General features: G+C 56.2%; 4 protein-coding genes across 4 annotated transcripts; 2 read left to right on the forward strand and 2 right to left on the reverse strand.

Annotated features, from left to right (window-relative positions):
• Nucleotides 1–6,491: 6,491 nt before the first annotated feature.
• EsH8_IX_000049 (DUF3129 domain-containing protein) lies at nucleotides 6,492–7,445 on the forward strand (the record flags this gene model as incomplete). The annotated part of the gene is made up of 2 exons (XM_083266385.1): nucleotides 6,492–6,600; nucleotides 6,676–7,445. 2 exons carry the CDS (start codon nucleotides 6,492–6,494, stop codon nucleotides 7,443–7,445), a joined length of 879 nt encoding a protein of 292 aa, XP_083129950.1.
• Nucleotides 7,446–8,440: 995 nt separating this feature from the next.
• On the reverse strand, nucleotides 8,441–10,802 carry EsH8_IX_000050 (uncharacterized protein; the record flags this gene model as incomplete). Its single annotated transcript, XM_083266386.1, has 3 exons — nucleotides 8,441–8,453; nucleotides 8,512–10,611; nucleotides 10,687–10,802. The coding sequence occupies 3 exons, from the start codon at nucleotides 10,800–10,802 to the stop codon at nucleotides 8,441–8,443; spliced, it is 2,229 nt and encodes a 742-aa protein (XP_083129951.1).
• A 2,894-nt stretch (nucleotides 10,803–13,696) lies between these two features.
• Nucleotides 13,697–14,919, forward strand: EsH8_IX_000051 (protein PPG1; the record flags this gene model as incomplete). Its single annotated transcript, XM_083266387.1, has 4 exons — nucleotides 13,697–13,712; nucleotides 13,795–14,028; nucleotides 14,131–14,385; nucleotides 14,459–14,919. The coding sequence occupies 4 exons, from the start codon at nucleotides 13,697–13,699 to the stop codon at nucleotides 14,917–14,919; spliced, it is 966 nt and encodes a 321-aa protein (XP_083129952.1).
• Nucleotides 14,920–15,685: 766 nt separating this feature from the next.
• On the reverse strand, nucleotides 15,686–17,234 carry EsH8_IX_000052 (immunoglobulin E-set; the record flags this gene model as incomplete). Its single annotated transcript, XM_083266388.1, has 4 exons — nucleotides 15,686–15,816; nucleotides 15,876–15,924; nucleotides 16,014–16,336; nucleotides 17,138–17,234. The coding sequence occupies 4 exons, from the start codon at nucleotides 17,232–17,234 to the stop codon at nucleotides 15,686–15,688; spliced, it is 600 nt and encodes a 199-aa protein (XP_083129953.1).
• Nucleotides 17,235–18,307: the final 1,073 nt, after the last annotated feature.

Here is an 18,307-nt window from a genome sequence, read left to right on the forward strand (position 1 = left end):
CCGGCCCCCAGCCCGGGTTTATTGAAGATCCCACTTCGCTCGCAAATTGCCATGCCTTCATTGGCCACGAGCCAAGATTTGATGGATCAAATCCCCATGCGGGAGTCGTTCTCGCCGAAGAAAACCCCCGACACCGACGCAATGGTTCATCGGGCATAAGCGAAACGAAGATCGTGGTACGGCAAACACCGCCAACCAACTACCGCGCCAAGAGATCGCAGGCATGTTCAAGACGTGATGCTGCAAACAACCATGCATGGCGAATTTTCTCTTTTTCGAGCTGTCGAAAACAGGTGCATGGTGTTTAACATGATCTTGCGAGTTTCTGACATTTCGCTGCTGACAGAGTAAGCACTCGTCATGACCATGATTGAGTCCATCGGTCAACTAGATGGAAAGCCCCGAATACTAGGAAATGTTCTGTAAATCTTGAAATGAATGGTTGGATTTACGAACCTATGTATTTGATGGATGGCTTCAACCACGTCGAGACTTCAGGTATGCCATAAGTCTCCCTTGAAGTTGGACTGTACACTGAAGCCCAAATCGGATATCTTTATCAATAGTATTCGACATCGCTTTCTCACCTTGTTTTTATACCGAAGACACTTGTCTTGGGTGGGATTTCATAGGCGACGTGTCTCGAGAGCTTTTTTCCAATAATGACATAGAAGTCGAGTGTCGAGGCCATGGTTCCAATGCAAGTTGTCGAAAACACAAGAGGAAGAATACTTTCAGGGAGCAAATCAAGTTCCTAGCTCGTCCCAACACGCGCTAGAGTAGCGATGTTGACCTGAAATCCCGTCGCCAAATTTTGACAGATCGGGGCTGGATATGCTGAATTCTAGTAGCGACCAACTCTCACTACAGAGGAGGAAGACTTGTCGAAAGTAGTTATGCGATGCTGAAATCCCACGAGTTATACCTCAAAGAAGCTGCGTGGAGAAGATGAAATATGCCAAACACATGATAACAGCAAGACAGCCCGCTAGTAGATCAAGGTAGGTCTTTCCGAAAGGAAATGAGATGGCAAACAATGAAAAATGAACAACAAGTTTGCTGAGAAAATTAGAGTTACAATCGGATTTTGGCTTTCATCTTGATCTGGCGTATACCAGAAAGCGTTGGTAGATCAGATATCGTCACAAATCAGATCGGCTTCATGATTTGAATTGCCTTGGGGCCGCTGGGGCCTTGGCAACGGGCGCGCCGCGGCACCGCCTCTCTACCCACCGGTCCGGTTTCGGGCGCCTAGCTCTCCAGACCACCGTCCCGACATACGACAGGATGAAACCGGAGAACCTCCTGGGGATTTGGAGGAGATCCTCCGGGAGTGGGGCAAATGAGAAGGTCACAAAAACAATTAACATAGGGGTTCGTTTCACAGATTTGAACTTTATGGCCGTTCGCCTGAAAGTTACGAGGAAATAAGGGCTTGCAGACTTTACCGAGAAACCCGAATACTGTCATAATGACAAAGTTATGCTGAAGAAGCCGGAGCTGATAATCTTGAATCTGGCCCACGGAGTTGCTGAGCCGCCGAAACGGTGGGGGTTGTCCGTCTCAGCGGCAGCTACCAAGGCGCCCGTCCAGGGGGTTCCCGCGAATTACTCTTAATTGCTTTTCAATAGGGGAATACTGAAAAAAGAAAGAAAGAAAATGACCAGAAACGTTAACGGCTCCATTCGCAAGCCAGGCGCACAAAGGTCAGCACTGCGATTAGATGACAAAACACTGACGTTGGAAACCAAACGGTTCTATCATCGAAAACACAGACAGACAACAAAGCTCAAACCAAAACTTCAGATATGTGTGGCATCAGATCGAGCGACAGTCAAAGAGAGAGAAAAAAAGAAAGAAATTGAGTCCAGACGGAGGGGGTTGGCGGAGTCTGGACGACTGAGCCGGGAGGGTCAACAAGTCAACGAATGCATCCCACCCAGGCCTCGGATCTCAATCAGATAGCGGGTCAGGAATAGAACCGGTATTTGGGTATTTGGGTTGCTGCTACCAGTCACCGTATCATAAGCCCCAAGGAGTTTGTCTGAGAAATAGCCAGTCGACGAACTTTGCACGAGCGCACCATTAACTAGGTCATCTGAACCGCTGCCTGGAGAGTGAAGTTGACAAATGTGTCTAGTCTCGGTAAGTTCCTGAGAGCCTCGTATCCGGGATGTTTAAGCATAATTGAGTTGTGCTAGGCTTGATTAGGCGACGGGTCTAATTATGGCCCAAACCAGCCTGGCTTGAGAGTGACTCAATCTCGGTATCGCTCTCCGGGGGGGCGCAATATCGAATTGGGCGTTGTACGGCCCCAAGGAGAATTTGTGCACAGTTGCCTTCTGTTTGGCCAAGTTTGACGCCTTATGACGGGTGGTGGGATCACAACGGTAATGCATACTAGAACGCGCGTGCGGGAGGTTGAGAGCAAACACCTTGTGGGCAGTTGAATGACTTGCGGGCAGAAGATCAAATCATCAAACGCCGGGTTGCTGGGAGTGGCAGGGTATCGAGATGCCAGCAACGGGACCAGGGACACGGCCATCTCGTCGTCTCGACGCTCGCATTCGTTCACAGATCTCCACAAAAAGGGACCAGTCTCGAGGAACGGGACGAAAGCTCGACATGGGCACGTTTGGGGCGAATAGGGTTGTAGGGAGGGCAAGGGTGCCGACAAGGGGCTTCCGTGTAGGTGATTTGGCAGAACCATAAGAATTGGAATTCCTTGATCAGATTCCTGCACAAGGCTCCCGACCCTCTTGTCAGGTTTGCTTGGAGAACCGGGCCAACCTGGTGACTGTGCCCGGGAGACCGTTGACAGGTGTGGCAGGTGGTAATGTCATGCCACCAGGTCAGAGATGGCTGCTTGCACTCTGGAAGGTTCAGGGAGTGAGGATGAAGTGGTGGCTTACTCGGCAGAAAAGTAGAATCTCAACTACCTGCCGTCAAAAAGGGTGTTCGGAAAACCCCCGAAGAAACGGAAGAGAACGGAGGGCCATGATTCGCTCAGTGACAGGAGAAGACAGACACACTGTAGCGAACGAGACGGGCTGATAATGAGCCGGTCGGGGGAATGCCAACACCGACTCAAACAGATTTCGAAATTGTCTTTGGTACGGCGAGCGCCAGAAGCCGTGGGCGTGTGAGGCTGCGTAGAAGAGGCGTGAAGCGGGCCAGACGTCACAACGAGTGACTGGTCCGGGCGGCTATCCCATATTTGGATTTTCTTTTTTTACCGACAGCGTCTGCCCAGGTGTACCAAGCTTGTCAGAGAAGAGGTCCGAGGGTGTTGCTGCTGCCCAAGGCATGTCAGAGCGAACGGGTGCCACAGGCCGTGCCAGCCACATCTTGCAGGGTGGTGCTTTTTTTTTTTTCGTATGGAGTGGCAGGTTGTTCAGAACATGTAGGGGATTGACATTGTATCCGAAGACGAGTCGGGGGAAACACTAAAGGGCATGATGGGAATGAACCATCTTGAGGGGAACGGGACGAAAGTGAGATACTGCAACGGGCAGGTGTCGCCGCCATCCTGATTTGAGAACCGCCAAGTTCAAGCGTGACTCACTCCATGGGATAACAGCACGGGGCACCAAGATGCTCGTGAAGGTGGATTTGAGAAAATAGAAGGCAAAAGAAACAAGCTGAGGGCGAGGAGCGAGGACAAGCGTGTTAGAGTTACGGGATGACAGAATGGCAGCATTGTGCCTGTGCCTGCATAGATTGCGGGTGAGACGGGCCATTGCAAATAAATGCAAGCAAGATGAAGCACGACGTGAACGAGAAGCAGAAGCCAGCCGTGATCCTCGTTGGATTAGGCATAAGGTCGAAACTAATGCCATGCACGATTAAGCATAGGTGGATGGATGACGCTGGAGACGGGCAAGTGCCAGAAGGTGGAATTTCAGTTGTTGTCTTGGTAGTTAATTATCCACTGCGTCGTTGGGTCGGGCCACCACGACCCCTCTAAATGGCCCCAGCTCTCTGATGCTAGTTTGGTGCCCGTTTCATGCGCCAAGTCAGGGGGTGTCGATACGTACCGTGCTCTCGATTCACCCCTGCCCGTCCCCTATGATCTCTCCTCCCGCCGTAATTCTCCGATCTCCCGCCATTGTCTACATCAGCAATGTACCACTTCACTCCATTTCACTCTACAGTAACCGCTGTACTGCCAGCCGCACAGGCTAAACACCCTGCCTCGGTTCGTTTGTTATGAAGCTCTCCCGCACTCCTCCAGGGCTTTGGGTAGCGGAAAGCACCGACTTGCGCACAGCCTTTCCGTCACACGGCTGGCCGCAGAATGGCGTCGTTCGTCGTTATATCGTCGTCTGGGGGTGACAGCCACCCACTGCGCATCCCTCTTCCACGCCATGCAGCCCTCCAAGTCCACTAGAAGCCTTCCATCACACGTATGCCACGTTCTGTTTCTTGTTCCAGGCATCGAGCTAGACGGCGGCGAGCTGACTCTCTGGGTCAACCATCGCTCATCGCCATGCACGACAGGAAACCATGGCCATAAGGTTACCGAATGCTGCGTCCCTCCCTGCTCTATAGCAGCGAATCATCTTGCCATCTTACCGAAGAGAAATACTATGGTACCCGGCCTCACATCGCGGGCGATCACTCGCAGGGTATGCGGGCCCCGATATGCCCCCGTTAGGCTCAGTCGAGCACACTCGGCTCGCCCGCTCCTCTGAACCCGGTAAGCAAAGGGGAAAACATCGATCCGCCAGCCAGCGTAAAACCACCACCGCCACCAAAGCATTGCGCTTCGCCTCCATTTGCCGGCCGATACGACATGCTCGTAACGGAGGAAGGGGGAGGGGCCCACGGCCGTGGCCACCACCGCGCTTTCTGACTCCCAAACGTGTGCTACCAGCGTTTCCAAGCCCTGGAGGGCCCTAGGCTGAGGCAACGCCAATCCGACTACCAAGACTTTTAGCCAGGGGAAAACAACGGGGGCCAAGAAGGCTTAGCGGACGGAACAAGAACGGTTGCGCAGAGAATGACCCTGCAGACGTTGTTCGTGTGCAGCGTGCAGCGTGCAGCGTACACCAATTCCTCCCCCCTCAGATCTGCCCGAAAATCCTAGTCTGATCGCCGAAACCGTAAACTTCTTGGCTGCCGCAAGAAGCCTGCATCATGTCCCTGGCTCGGATATCCAATCGGAACCCGCCAAAGACTTCTTCTTTACGTCCCCGGCACCTTAAACTGACTTGCTGACTACACCGCCGTCCACGCCGCACCTGAACCGTCGCTCTTCCTGCACGCACCCAGATGGCTCACTCAAATCACCACGCGCAGCACGGTCAGCCATCGCCGAGACCTCCACTGAAACAGATTCGCGAGCAAAGATTCGCCAAGCTTCATGCAGTTGAGAACCTAACCTCACATCATCGTCCTTCTCCTCCCTCGAGCTAGCAACCCGGCAGCACATCCTCGTATCCTCCACGTCGCGACCCCTCCGCGTGTCTCCTCCACACTCACGTCCAGCAGACTTGCATACATCACTCAAATCATGGCCTCCACTTACATAGCACACACGCGTGCGCAAGTGAGGCGCAGCGGCCCGGGTTGTGAAATCGGCCGTGTGGGTTTGCGGGCGGCTCCCACGTCTCCCCTCCTGGGCGGCTACTCCAGCGTCTTAGATGCGATTTGCTGCGAGCCGCATCTTGGCAGCCGTTGGTGACGTTCCAAACTCCATCCGCAACATTCACAGTGCCCCTTCAGTGACCCGCCCTCCTCCTCCTCTGACGACGATGGCGGCGGCATCGTCGCCTCATGCCCTCCTCGCCCGCAAGACGAGAGGAATTACAATTCATCGACGACCGAGCAGACCGAAACCACATGTGCCACCCCCCCCCCCCCCCCCCCCCCCCCCAATTCTCACCCCGGCCTCTCCCCATGCCACTCCAGGTTGAAGCGATACCGAGGTATGCTTGGAATTTGAGTCTGACAGATGGACGCCAAAGGTCCTAGCCACGGGGACACAGAGCTTTGCAGGGTGCAAGGTCTTGCCGGTGACGCAAGGTAGGGTTTTGGTGAGTGTCCACCCGTGTGAGGGAGGAGGCGGTCGAGGGTTCAGCTGAGAACAGACCATGGATCCTCACTACACGCCCACCTGTCTGCTTGCCACGGTCCAACATGGAACGGTCTGATTCCAAACCTGCAATCCGTCCCATCTCGACCTCGAGGAATTTGTCAAAAGATTCGTTCCCCTGGGAAATCAAATGGAAATGCCAAGGACGGGCGGGCTGCATCTTTGTATATAACTCTCTCGTCCACGCCATCAAATCCAATCTCTTTTCCCTTCCCTCATCACGCAGCATCAACAAAGCAAGCCTTTCCCTTTTTCTACTCTCCTTACCTATCTTCTCAGCCCCGGTGGCTTTATACAATAGGATTCTTCTCTTAATCTAAAAAACCCTTCAAACTCCGATTCCCTTCTTTTACACAGTTTCTCCCGAAACTCTTACCCACACCCTCCATTCAAAATGCGCTCCCAATCTTTCCTCGTCGCCGCTCTGGCCGCTACCGTCTCCGCTCACGGCACTCTCCTGTCCGTCGAGGGCGCCAACGGTGTCAGCATGCCCGGTCTTACCAGTAAGTCTTTTCCCACCCACACGGGAAACCCCCGCTACCTGATCAAACCCGGTCGCTAACCCATCCGCCTCCCAGTCGCCGATGGAACTCCCCGTGACTGCAACTCCAACGGCTGCGGCTCCCAGGCCGACACCGCCATCATCCGTGACCGCGAGATCGCCTCCGGCGAGGTCGGCCCTCTCGGCCGCACTCAGGGCAACGGCCCCGTCAGCGCCGAGACCATGATCAACAACTTCATGGGTGGATCCGCCGCCCCCAAGAACAACGGCGCCGCCTCCGCCACCGGCGTCGAGGACAACATCCCCAACATGAAGCGCGTCGAGCTCTACGCCCGCCAGGGCCTCGCCGGCATCTTCGGAGGTGGCAAGAACAAGGGCAAGCAGGGCAACGGCCCCCCCGAGGCCCGCGTCGCCGCCACCGCCGGCATGGGCGCCTCCCAGGGCATGCCCACCTGCGCCGATGACGGCACCATCACCATGACCTTCCGCCAGATCAACCAGGACGGCGCCGGCCCCCTGACCGCCGACGTCGACGGCACCTCCGGCGGCACCAAGGAGGAGGCCATGCAGAGCGCCAAGGTCACCACCGACGTCCCGGGTCTCGGCGTCCAGGGCATCTCCCTCGCCACCAACACCGACTTCCCCGTCAAGGTCCAGATGCCCGCCGGCATGACCTGCGACGCCAAGGTCGGCATGGCCTCCAACGTCTGCGTCGTCCGTGTCCGCAACGGCGCCGGTGCCGGCCCCTTCGGTGGCTCCGCCGCCTTCACCCAGTCCGCCGCCGCCCGCAAGCGCGCCATCGCCTACCGCCTCAAGAAGCGCATGGAGTTCAACAACCGCGCATAAGCGATCTCTCTCTCTCGCTTTCTGCACGGGGGGATATGCCTGATCTGGGGGTCCCCTCGGTTGAAGGGGTGTGTCACAAACAAACCTGGAAGTTTGGGGAAGGAATATCCCATTCGGCGCGCGGTGCGCGACGGATGCCAGACTTGGGTATAGAGCTATTTTGGGGAAACGGCCGTTCATTATTTGCTACATACATTTCTTATTAGGTCGTCTCTTTTTTCCCATAGGCAATTGACGCCCATCGGAGTTTGAAAAAAAAATCTTGGGGAGCAATCCCTCGCTGTCTTACGTGACTCTGTGACTGACTGTTTAGTTTGTCAACTTTGCCTTTCTTTGCTTGATCCGCTGACTCGTAGCTTTTTGCCTCGGATATCTCTGGTTTCGACAGGTTCGTGATGACCGATTCCGTCACGAGGGAGGGACTTCAAAAAAAGGACTCTAGGGTTTGGCCGAAATCTGGGGTGTAACCAAAGAGGCTCCCATCGTCCAATGTCGGCGTGGAGAGGGCGCTCAGGCCATATCCCTGCCAGCTCGGCCACACCACAACTTGACACCAGACTTGTGTCAGGCACGGCGGAAACTAAACAACCCCGGCGAATCAAAGACAAGGAAACATTTCAAATCTTAATTTTAAGGATTTGATTTTCAACTGACCATTCGCATTCCTCCCTCGGGGTATGCAAAGGGTCTAATGCAAAAAATAACCGACTGTCTTCGTCCGACAGCATCATCACCCACACAACGCCGTATACCCTGGCCGAGATAACTTCGGCCACCGGTTGAACCCATCCCAACGCCGGGCTTAATGTAACGCCGTCATATTACCAGATATTAGAGTCGGTATCACCCTGGCTGTAGCCCGAAACAAAATGAGATCAGTGCAGGAACTGTGCCCGCCTGCTTACTTGCTAGGCTATTGCTCTGCATGCTACGGCAACCGTAGACAATGCTGGTATGGAGGTGGGACGGATCTGAAAACAGAATCCCGGCACACGTTACCACCGGCGACTGTGAATGAGGGAGTCAGTTGTGAGAAAGGCGCAAGGGAAGGTGTGCGTATACTAACCTGTACGCCGAGTCGACCTTCGGGGCACGCTTGCGAAACTTCGCAGCATTGGAGGTGCTGCCATCTCCGTGCTTGCCCTCCTTGCCCCCTTTTGATTTGGGAGCAATCCCTAAGAGTTCGGCCTCAAGAGCAGACAACTCTGATCCTTCGGTGCCGTACGACGCGAATGAGGCCACCGATTGCCTAGATGCCGGGCGTGATTCGGCACGGCTGCTCTGTGATCGGCGCCGGGGCGAGTGGCGTGAGCGCGATCGCGAGCGAGAACCATGTCTACTCCCAGGACGACTTCCTGGAGGCGGTGTTTCCGGACGCAGAGGCGGCGGTGTTATCGCCCTCTCCTGCATGCTGCTGGATGAGTCCGGACGTCGTGTGTATCGAGAGCTGTAATGACTGGAATCTTGGCGGGTGGAGGAGACCCTATCTCCATCATCTCGCCCAGAAGGACCAGCGTATTGGGGTTCGTCCAAGGACTTGAGCAGCGCTTCGGTAGGGTCAGACTCGGGACGATCTGGTCTCAGGGTGCGAGACCGGTCGAGCGGCCTGGAATTCTCTCTGGATCTCTGAGTGTGAGGCGACGTTGCGTCATGCCCAGGATGCGAGTCGCCTCTGTGCCTTTTGTGACGGTGGTCTCTCCACTCACTGCCCTCCTGGCTGGCTTTAGTTCGTGGGTTCTTGTGTGGCGAGTCCTCCCATGTACGCTTCCGGCCGTTAACAAGTCGGTAGTCACGGTTCTCCGGAGTTGGGGGCCTCGGCGGGAGGGAAGGAAACCCTGGAAGACGAAGAGACTTGAAAGTGCTAGGTTTCTCCCGTGGCTCGGGCTGCTGCTCGACAGCTTTTGCATCGGCTGGACACTTCCAGAACGCTGGATCTTGTCGCATGGCAGCGAAATATTCGGTTTCTTGGATCGACCGCGAAAACTCTTCGAGGTTATCTTCCGTCACAAACTCGGACAGGATACACGTGGCGTTCCACGAGGGAGGCAACATGATGTTATCATGGTAGTCCTCTGGACCGGGCAGTGGTTTGGCAATAGGGTCTGGCGGGTGCGTCTTCTCCGGTTCCTTGAATATCACCTCTTCTTCCCACTTCCAAATGTCTTCTTCACCAAGCTCCGGTTCCGAAACTGGCTGGGTGTGCGGGCTTTCGGGCGTATCACTCACAAGTGAGGCCACCTCGGCAACCTTTACCTCGGCTTCGACCAGGGCTGCTTTGGAACTGTCCTTGTTGCCAGCAGATTTGGGTCTTGGTTGTGAAACATCCCGCTTGGGTTGGTTGCCGTGCTTGTGCCGGCGATTGCGGTCTTGTCGATTATTGTGACCTTGACGATGTCGTCCGTTGCGGTCTCGTGGCGGGAGGTTTCTGTGAGGAGGGATGGGTGGTAGTCCAGGGGGTGAAGTTCGAGGAGGGGCGGGCAAAGAAGGTGATGGCCCGTACCCTGAAACCGGGGGCGCGTACGGTTGAGCATAAGGAGGGGGTGGCGGAGGAGGTTGAGATCCAAACGGCGGCTGCGCTGCTGGGGGACCGTACGTGGGTTGAGGATAGCCTCCTGGTGGTGTAGGATTGTATGACGGGGGGTACTGGCCGCCAGGAGGAGGCGGCGGAGGGGGCGGGCCCGACTGGTAAACAGAATGAGGGGTATATGAGAGGGGATAAGGGGCACTGGGAGGGTAGTGCGGTGGCTGATAGGTAGGGGGCGGCGGCCCAGGAGGCCCAGGAGGTCGTGGAGGAGGTCCGCCATAAGGGCTAGGGGCTGGGTACTGATACGGAGCAGGGGGGCCGGGAGGGCCGGGAGGGGGTGGATAGGCACCCGACGGGGGAGGTGGCGGTGAATACTGGGGGTAGCTAGGAAAGCTCCCCGGCGGCGGTGGAGGAGCGTACCCATTCGGAGGGGGCGCGTAAGATGGGTATGGCTGCGGGGGGCCGGGATACGGAGAAGCATGGGGCTGGCCGGGCGGCGGGCCGTAGCGAGTGATGATCGGGTTGCTGCTGGGTGGAGCCGGGTACTTGGTCACAACGGGGCCGGATCTGCGTCCGCCGTGTTGACCATCACCGCCTCGACCGTAATCAGGGCCGCTTGAAGTATTTTTCCGGGACAATCCGCTTTCGTTGAGTTAGTGGTGCTCGGGTCAAGAAGTGGCCAGGCCATCAGCCTGGTTGTGGATTCGCGCAACTTACGCCGGTTTCGCTCTCACGGGCTCGGGGCAAGCTACGGCCCAGTGTCCGATGCCGCCACAGTTAATGCAGCTGGGCTCTTTCGTTGAGGGCCCCATGCCTGGCGCGTGGTCTCCCATGATTGTGTCGGGTTTGGCGGCTGCCAAGTGGTCTCAGTTGCAAGGGAGATGCCACAGCTTGAATGGGGATTAGGACGAGAAGTAAAGAAAGAGGTAAGCGTCCCGGGGAGAAATCAGTGCGACAGCAACTGGACAACATCAATGTTACCCAGCGGAGACGAAGATCTCGTTCAAGAAGCCCAACCCGGTAAAGAGGTAAAACCCCGTGGAGTTGGGCGTTTTGGAGAAGCAGAACCTTTTTTTTTTACAACAAGCCCCTGTCTGCGAGCAAGGAAGAACAAGACGCTGGACACATGAAAATCAGTTCGCCAAAGTCCGGGAACAACGGGACAGGGACGCCAACCTTGGTGTTTGCGATGTGCCCGATCACCAAATGAGGGGCTTGGCGGTGGAGAGGACCAAGGCTCAGCGTGGTGTTTTTGGCCGCACTAATACAAACCGTGGCTCATGAGCGTCGTAGTCGGTCGATCAATGGCACGGAAATGAGGCCATTCGGAGATCTCTAGCATGTGCGCTGGCGCGGGCTAAGGTGGCGCATTGCCCGCGGTCGGCCTTGTTCGATGGTGGCTAATGACGAGGCGCTTGGAAGACTGACCTCCAGTCTCTCAGTGCCTCACTCGCAATGGCAGAGTCCTGTGGAAGCGGATGTCATGGATGTGGGCGCATTCCAAGGGGATACCAGGATGAGGGCGTGGGAAAGCGCGACGAAGTTGACCAAAAGTCGAAGGTTGCGCTGCGCGCCCAGGCTCGGGCGGAAAGTGGGGCGGCGTACCAGCCCAGCGAGGCACAGCGCAGCACCGGACGGCAACCCCTTCCGTAAGGGAAGGCTGAAAGGGCCGGAAATACAACGGGCCGGCTATGGTTACTTTTTCCTTTGAAGGCAGGTCCGACCTGATTCAGCAAAGCGGCGGGGAAGAGGCAGCAGCAGTAGCAGCAGCAACAGCGCAGAAGGCAGTAGTAACGACACGAAAGGTGACGAGCCGGGGTGAAATCTGCATGCCTGTTATGCATGCGATGCGGGTTCAACCTGCAGGGCCTAAAGCCACAACTGATTTCAGTTGCATCATGACTGCTGCTGGCATGGTATTTCGGTCGGCGATACCTTTATGACCTGTTGCCAAATGAGAGGTCGCAGCCAGTGCAAGCCAGAGAGAGCAGTGAACTCGGAAACGTCGGGTCATAGGAGAGGTCTAAACAGCCGACATCTGTGTCAGGGCCTAGCAGCCTTGTTTGGGACTCAGAAATGGGAACGCCTTGTGGCCGTTGTCATCAAGTGAGTCTGGCAGGGCATATCGCCATCGGGATGTCCGTCTGAGGCAGGCAGAAATTGTTTTCTTCTCTTTGTTGGTGTTAAATAGGACAAAACTGGGAGCATGTGGATGATCCTCCATTGCGCGGGTACGGAACGTGATGATTTGATTGACGACTAGTACAGCCTAAGTTCAATGAGACGATCATGGGGAACGGAGAATGAAATGAATCTTTTGGATTTTTCTAGTTTGAGACGGATCCTAAGAGAGAGAGAGGCGCGCGCAACGACGCCCGGAAGGAGCTCGCGGCCATGAAAACAAACGCACTGAAACACACTGAGAGGACCAGGAAAGCTTTGAGCCAGCAGAGAGGGGGAAATGTGCAGAATGATCCAGACACCCAGGTGCTGTTTGATTCTCCCGGGGACGGCCAAGATCAGATGGCAGGGTAAGACGCGACGCGGCAGGACGGATACGCTGAGAAAAAGGAAAACCAAGGAAATGAACGTGTCCGCGAATCCACTGCCGCTGCAGATGCAGAACCTCTCAGCATTGCGGAACCAGAAAACCAGCGCTTCCGGCGGGGGGAAAGGGAGGCCCCGAAGCGAGCGAGCTGCTCGCTAGTAACGACGACGGGGGAAATGGCAGGTCTGATGCAGTTTGAGCGGGCGCACAGGTGAGGGAGGCGAGGGAGGTGAGGGAGAAGAAAAAGGGCGCGCCCACCGAGTCGGCATCAAGTGGAGGGGGAGCTGGAGTTTTATATGAGCCCGACGTTCCAGGACTAGGACTGACAGGACCGCTCCCCTGCTGTTGGCTTGGCTTGGACAGTGTCCGGGCTTCCCTGGCCAAGCATGTTCCTCGGCAGAATTCAGCGCTTCTGCCAGGGGCCTGCAGCGGTGCGGTCGCCGTTGGTCCAGAGAGCGTGCCGTGCGTACGTAAGCGAGTCGTTTGGCGGTGTGGTGTTGCGTTGTGTGTGGTTTAGCGGGTGGGGGGTCGTAGTGGGTGGTGTCTCGTCCGTTGTCTGTAAACTGTTAGTGGTGTACGGATACACTAGTGTAGACTGTCGATGGGGATTTCTCAGCCGGGTCCGAGCTCCCAGCTGTGCCAATTTGAGACGGTGGGTTGACTGCTATGCATGCTGTGCTGGCCGTCTTTGCAGCATGACGTCCCTCCTCCCGCTGCCACAGCTGTCATGCTCCAAGTAAAAAGATAAAATCGACAGCACCGCGAAGGCCCCTCTCTCACGAAGGCATTCCCACGGCACGCCCCTCGTTCGTTCTCTCCCCTCGACCCAGTATTGCGCATCCGGGCACCCGGACGACACGCTCTCGACTCAATACCAGAGTGTATCCCCCGCCGCGTCGATACACCCCCCGCCACACCCATTCCCTCTTGCTCTGCCGCCGCGCGCTTCCTGCTCCCATGTAAAGACTCGTCGTTCTCGATCATGTTACTACAACCCCGAGGCACCCCACCACACACCGCCCGCGTCTCGAGTAGAAGTGGTCACCGACGACCTGCTTCGTGAGCGACCAACTCGCGACCAAAAAAAATACACCCTCCCGACCCCCAGTCCTTTCATTTCTTCCCCTTAGACACAGACGTCGGCGGCACAGCGCTTGCTTGTCGCAAACACCCGTCACCATGCCTGGACTTCCGTGTAAGCTTCTGCGGCCCCCCCTCGATCCAACATGCTTGTTACCCCAAGCAAACAGCCATCTGACAAAGGCGTGCCGCAACAGCTTCCGTCGATCTCGACGAGTGCATCTCGCGCCTGTACAAGAGGGAGCTCCTCGCAGAGTCCGTCATCGAAGCCATCTGCGCCAAAACCAAGGAGCTTCTCATGCGCGAGAGCAACGTCGTCCACGTCCGCGCCCCTGTTACTGTTGTCGGCGACATCCATGGCCAGTTCTACGACCTCATCGAGATCTTCAAGATTGGCGGCTGGTGCCCAGATACCAACTACTTGTTCCTGGGTAAGCAAGCAAGCACTGCTCTCTGGCCGTGTTCGCGGCCGACGGCGGGGGGCAGGCCCCCAGACCGATGAAGGATAGCGGGGCTGACAGCTCAACCAACAGGAGACTACGTCGACCGCGGCATGTTCAGCGTCGAAACAATATCTTTGCTTGTGTGCTTGAAACTTCGATACCCTAATCGCGTGCATTTGATTCGAGGCAACCATGAGTCTCGCGGCGTCACCCAGTCGTACGGCTTCTACACCGAATGCTCAAGAAAATACGGAAACGCCAATGTGTGGCACTACTTTACCGACATGTTCGACTTTCTGACACTGAGCGTCGTCATCAACGACAAGATCTTTTGTGTCCACGGTGGTATGTGCCTCCCTTGAATCCGTTTCGTCTCCCCCAAGGCAAGCGCGCCATGCTGACTATTTACTCTGCGCAGGCCTCTCCCCCTCAATCCACTCCATCGACCAGATCGTCATCATCGATCGCTTCCGAGAAATCCCCCATGAGGGCCCCATGGCCGACCTGGTCTGGTCCGACCCGGACCCCGAACGCGACGAGTTCTCCCTGAGTCCCCGCGGGGCGGGCTACACATTTGGCGCCCAGGTGGTCAAGAAGTTCCTCGCCGTGAACAACATGGACCACATCTTGAGGGCGCACCAGCTGTGCCAGGAGGGCTTCCAGGTCCTGTACGACGACCGCCTGAGCACGGTGTGGAGCGCGCCCAACTACTGCTACCGGTGCGGCAACATGGCCAGCGTGCTGGAAGTCAGCGACACCGGCGAGCGCTTCTTCAACGTCTTTGCTGCGGCCCCGGAGAACGATCAGCACAAAGACATGCAGCTGGGTGGCGGTGAGAAGCAGGCAGATGGGAACGGGCTCCCCGACTACTTCCTGTAACGTGGGCTAGGAGGACACCTTTTTTTCCCCTCTCCCTTCCCTTCTTTCTCTCCCACTTTTTGAATCTTACACAGGATTGATCGATCCTGTGGGCTTTGTTGGGAAGTCGAAGGGCCTCAAAAGAATCGCGGTGATGCATAATGGCTTGGTGACAAGGATCACCACTGGACATGTCAACAGACAGTCAACTTGCTAGTAGAGGTAGTAGCTACGTAGGTGGAACAGGCACGGCCACCACTTTCTGTCTCACTCAAAGATACAGAGACAGTAAATAGAAGAATATCGACGACCCAATGGATCTGCATTCAGCCTGGGCACAAAATGACCCAGCGTGAGAAGTATCTGCGATCTACCAACCAATTTTTGTTTCGTGACTTCATGTGTCATTGCCCTCCCCTATACGAGGTTGGAGCAAAGTTTGTGTATAACAAGAAAAGCTTCAGCCGGGGCCACCACCCAGGTTTCCTGTGCGAGGACCTTGACGCAGTAACTTTTGTTTTTCGGTGTGAGAGAATGAGAGGGGTGTCCTGTCCGCCCGCCCCTGGTTCCAAACGTGCCCCAATCCAACGGTGACCAGAGTCTAGCGACCAAACAGCTCATCCATCCACCAGATTTTGGTCGTCTGACAAGACCTGAAGATGGCCCGATGCCGTTGGCGGCTTCCACCAGCCAGACAAGGCAAGGGCGGTACAGGAGATTTTTCGATGTGTTGAAGACGGCAATGGATAGGGATGATTAGGTTGACCAGTGAAGGTCTTCCTTAAATCTACCAGTCCTTGGCAATGTCGAAGGACCACTCGAAGGTCAAGTGAGTCTTCTTGTCGTCGTCAACGAAGCTGGAGATGGCGTTGTAGTGGCCGCGGGCCAACATGCCAGAGGGAGCATCCTCTTCTTGGACTGATAAAGACTGGTCAGCACATGGCAAATGGGACCGCGATGAGCGGGGGGTGACTTACAGCGCTTGAGGTAGGTGGGCTGCTTGTCGGTGTTGGGGGCGTAGCTGCCCTGTAAATCAAAGTCAGTATCAATATCAAGAGCAAAAAAGCGAAATGTGAAGAAGAACAACAGCAAAGAGGCAGGGAATGAAGACTTACCAGCATCTCGGAGTCCTTGCTGACCCTGATACCCTTGCGCTTGACGACCTGGACGTACTGCAGACCGCTGAGAATCTCGTGCTGGACCTTGAACTTGGCAACCATGGTGAACTTGGCGCCCTCCTTGATCTTGAAGGGCTTGTCCTTGAGGCTCGACTCGGAGCCGGCGGCGGAGAGATCGATGGTGACGGGGTCGCGGCCGGGAGACTCCATGGTCAGCGACAGGATGATGCAGACACGGGGATCCGATGCATCAGAGAGGTCCTTGCCGCCGCCGAGGCCGAGGGACTGCTTGTAGCGCTGGAGAGACTCGTCATTCTCGTCTGTGGCGTTGTTAGTCGGCGTTTCCTCTTCCTTTTCCTCTCTGTCTTCCTGGAGCTCATATGTCTCTAGGCCATGGGCGGCTCGGACGACGCTGGGAGAGGTGTAAAAGTCCCGGATGAGGCCTGGGTCTTGCTCGGGTCTGTGGTTTTGGGATCTGGGGGAGTTGGGGGGATTGGGTGGCACAGGGCGCGAGAGGGCGCGGGCTCGGTGAAGATGCCTCTCCTCCATCATCTCGGGCGTTGGCGTCTGAGGGCGTGAGCCCGAGGGGGTGGTAAGGGGTGCCGGGGGCAGCTCAATAGAGTTGCGGTTACGCAAAGCGTTGTCCCGGTTCCGCCTCCACATGACCCGGCGCAGGCCATCATAGAACCTCTCCATGATTTTTATTGTACTTTTTGGACGCGTGGGATATTGTGATATCGTGGTAGGTGGCAGTGACAGGGGTAGCAAGAAAGAGATTGGTGACGATGGAGACAACGATGAACGGGTTAGAGCAGAGGGGTGAGTGAAGGCAGCGATGGAAGGAAGGCACAGCCAGCTGGGTGCTCCTTCCCAGTGTTGTCTTCCCATGCCATGGTGTTGTTTGCCATGCATTCAATGTCGAATCTGCCACTGGCAGTCACCGAGGTGAGTGCAGAGCTATGAAGAGCTCACAGCTCGCACACCGACCCCAAGCCAAGGTGAAGAAGGTGTGAGGGGCATCCAGAGGACCCAGGCCAATCCAGTCCCCCCAGGGCATCGTCCAGAAAGATGGAGAATGGGGATACAGACAGAGACCGGTGGTAGGGAAATTCAAGACTCACCCATCTTCTGGTACTCGGCCAGACTCTGCTTGGGCTGGTTGAGCTTGTAGCCCTGAGTCTCCTCGGGCATGGTGTCCTCTTGCTCGTGGGAAGCCATGGTGGGGTATGGGTGAGCGAGCTCGGGATAGGAGACGATCTAGTGCAGCTGGTGGTGGGCGAGGGGGGAGGCTTTGGCGGCTCCAGACGTGTAAAAGAGCAGGTGAGGCTGTGAGTAAGCAGAGATGAGGTGTGTGACGATGATTACTCTGGAGGAGAAGTTGAGGATTAGGTTCAGATGATGAGTTGCGGTACGGTACGGTCAGGCAGGTACAGCTAGCAAGGCAAGCAAGGCAAGCACCCAAGGTCACCGCTTCCCGTGCCCCTCACTCTGTCCCAGCAGAGGAGAGCGGTGGAGTGGATGCACCGTGTGGGCTTCAAGCTGTGGATTGTGGATCCGGGACCTCACAGCAACAGGCGGCTGATTGGCCCAAGGGCGCTGTGGGGCTCAGCTTGCATTGATTGGCCGGCATCTGGAACAAGATGGAACTTCACACACGAAACCAGGCACAGTCAACAAAGCCCTCGTGCGCATCGGGCTTCCAGAGGCTGCTTGGGGGGAGGTTGGGTTTGCCTGCTGCAGGGCGTCTTGATGCCACGGGATAGGCTTGGGCAGGAGGGGGAGTGAAGAACAGAGTACGTGGGTGCCTTTTTTTTTTGCCTGTTGCCCCTCCTCGGCGACCCTGCAAGCGTCTCTGAGCTAAGGTGCTCGTTGCCCCTCATGGGTGTCATTGCCTGCCAATCTCGACACGGGATGGAGGGGCGAAGAGGGGAGGGCGTGCATCGATATTGGCCACGGTATCAAAGTATTGGCTGGAGGAGCGGTCTGGAATGGCTGTTGCAGGAGGGGCACAATGGACATGCTTGCTGGCACTGCAAGAAGTTCTGCAGTCGAGATGCCGCCGACTCTAATACGGAGTACATGGTAGACTCACTCTGGACTCTTGCGGGTGCTTGCTTACATCATCTCATCCCCGAGCTTTTTCGGTGCTTGGTGCTCCTTGGCTCGAAGAGACGCATGCTGTGGCATACGGAAGTCGGTAGCCAGCTGCCAGTGCTTCATGCGGGGTGGCAGCGTTGTACGAAAAAGGAACCGCGAAGCTCCCTCTACCGTAGATGGGTGGTTCTTCATTG

The sequence above is a fragment of the Colletotrichum jinshuiense genome, chromosome 9 (genome assembly GCF_051148585.1).
Source record: "Colletotrichum jinshuiense chromosome 9, complete sequence".
Lineage (NCBI taxonomy): Eukaryota > Fungi > Ascomycota > Sordariomycetes > Glomerellales > Glomerellaceae > Colletotrichum > Colletotrichum jinshuiense.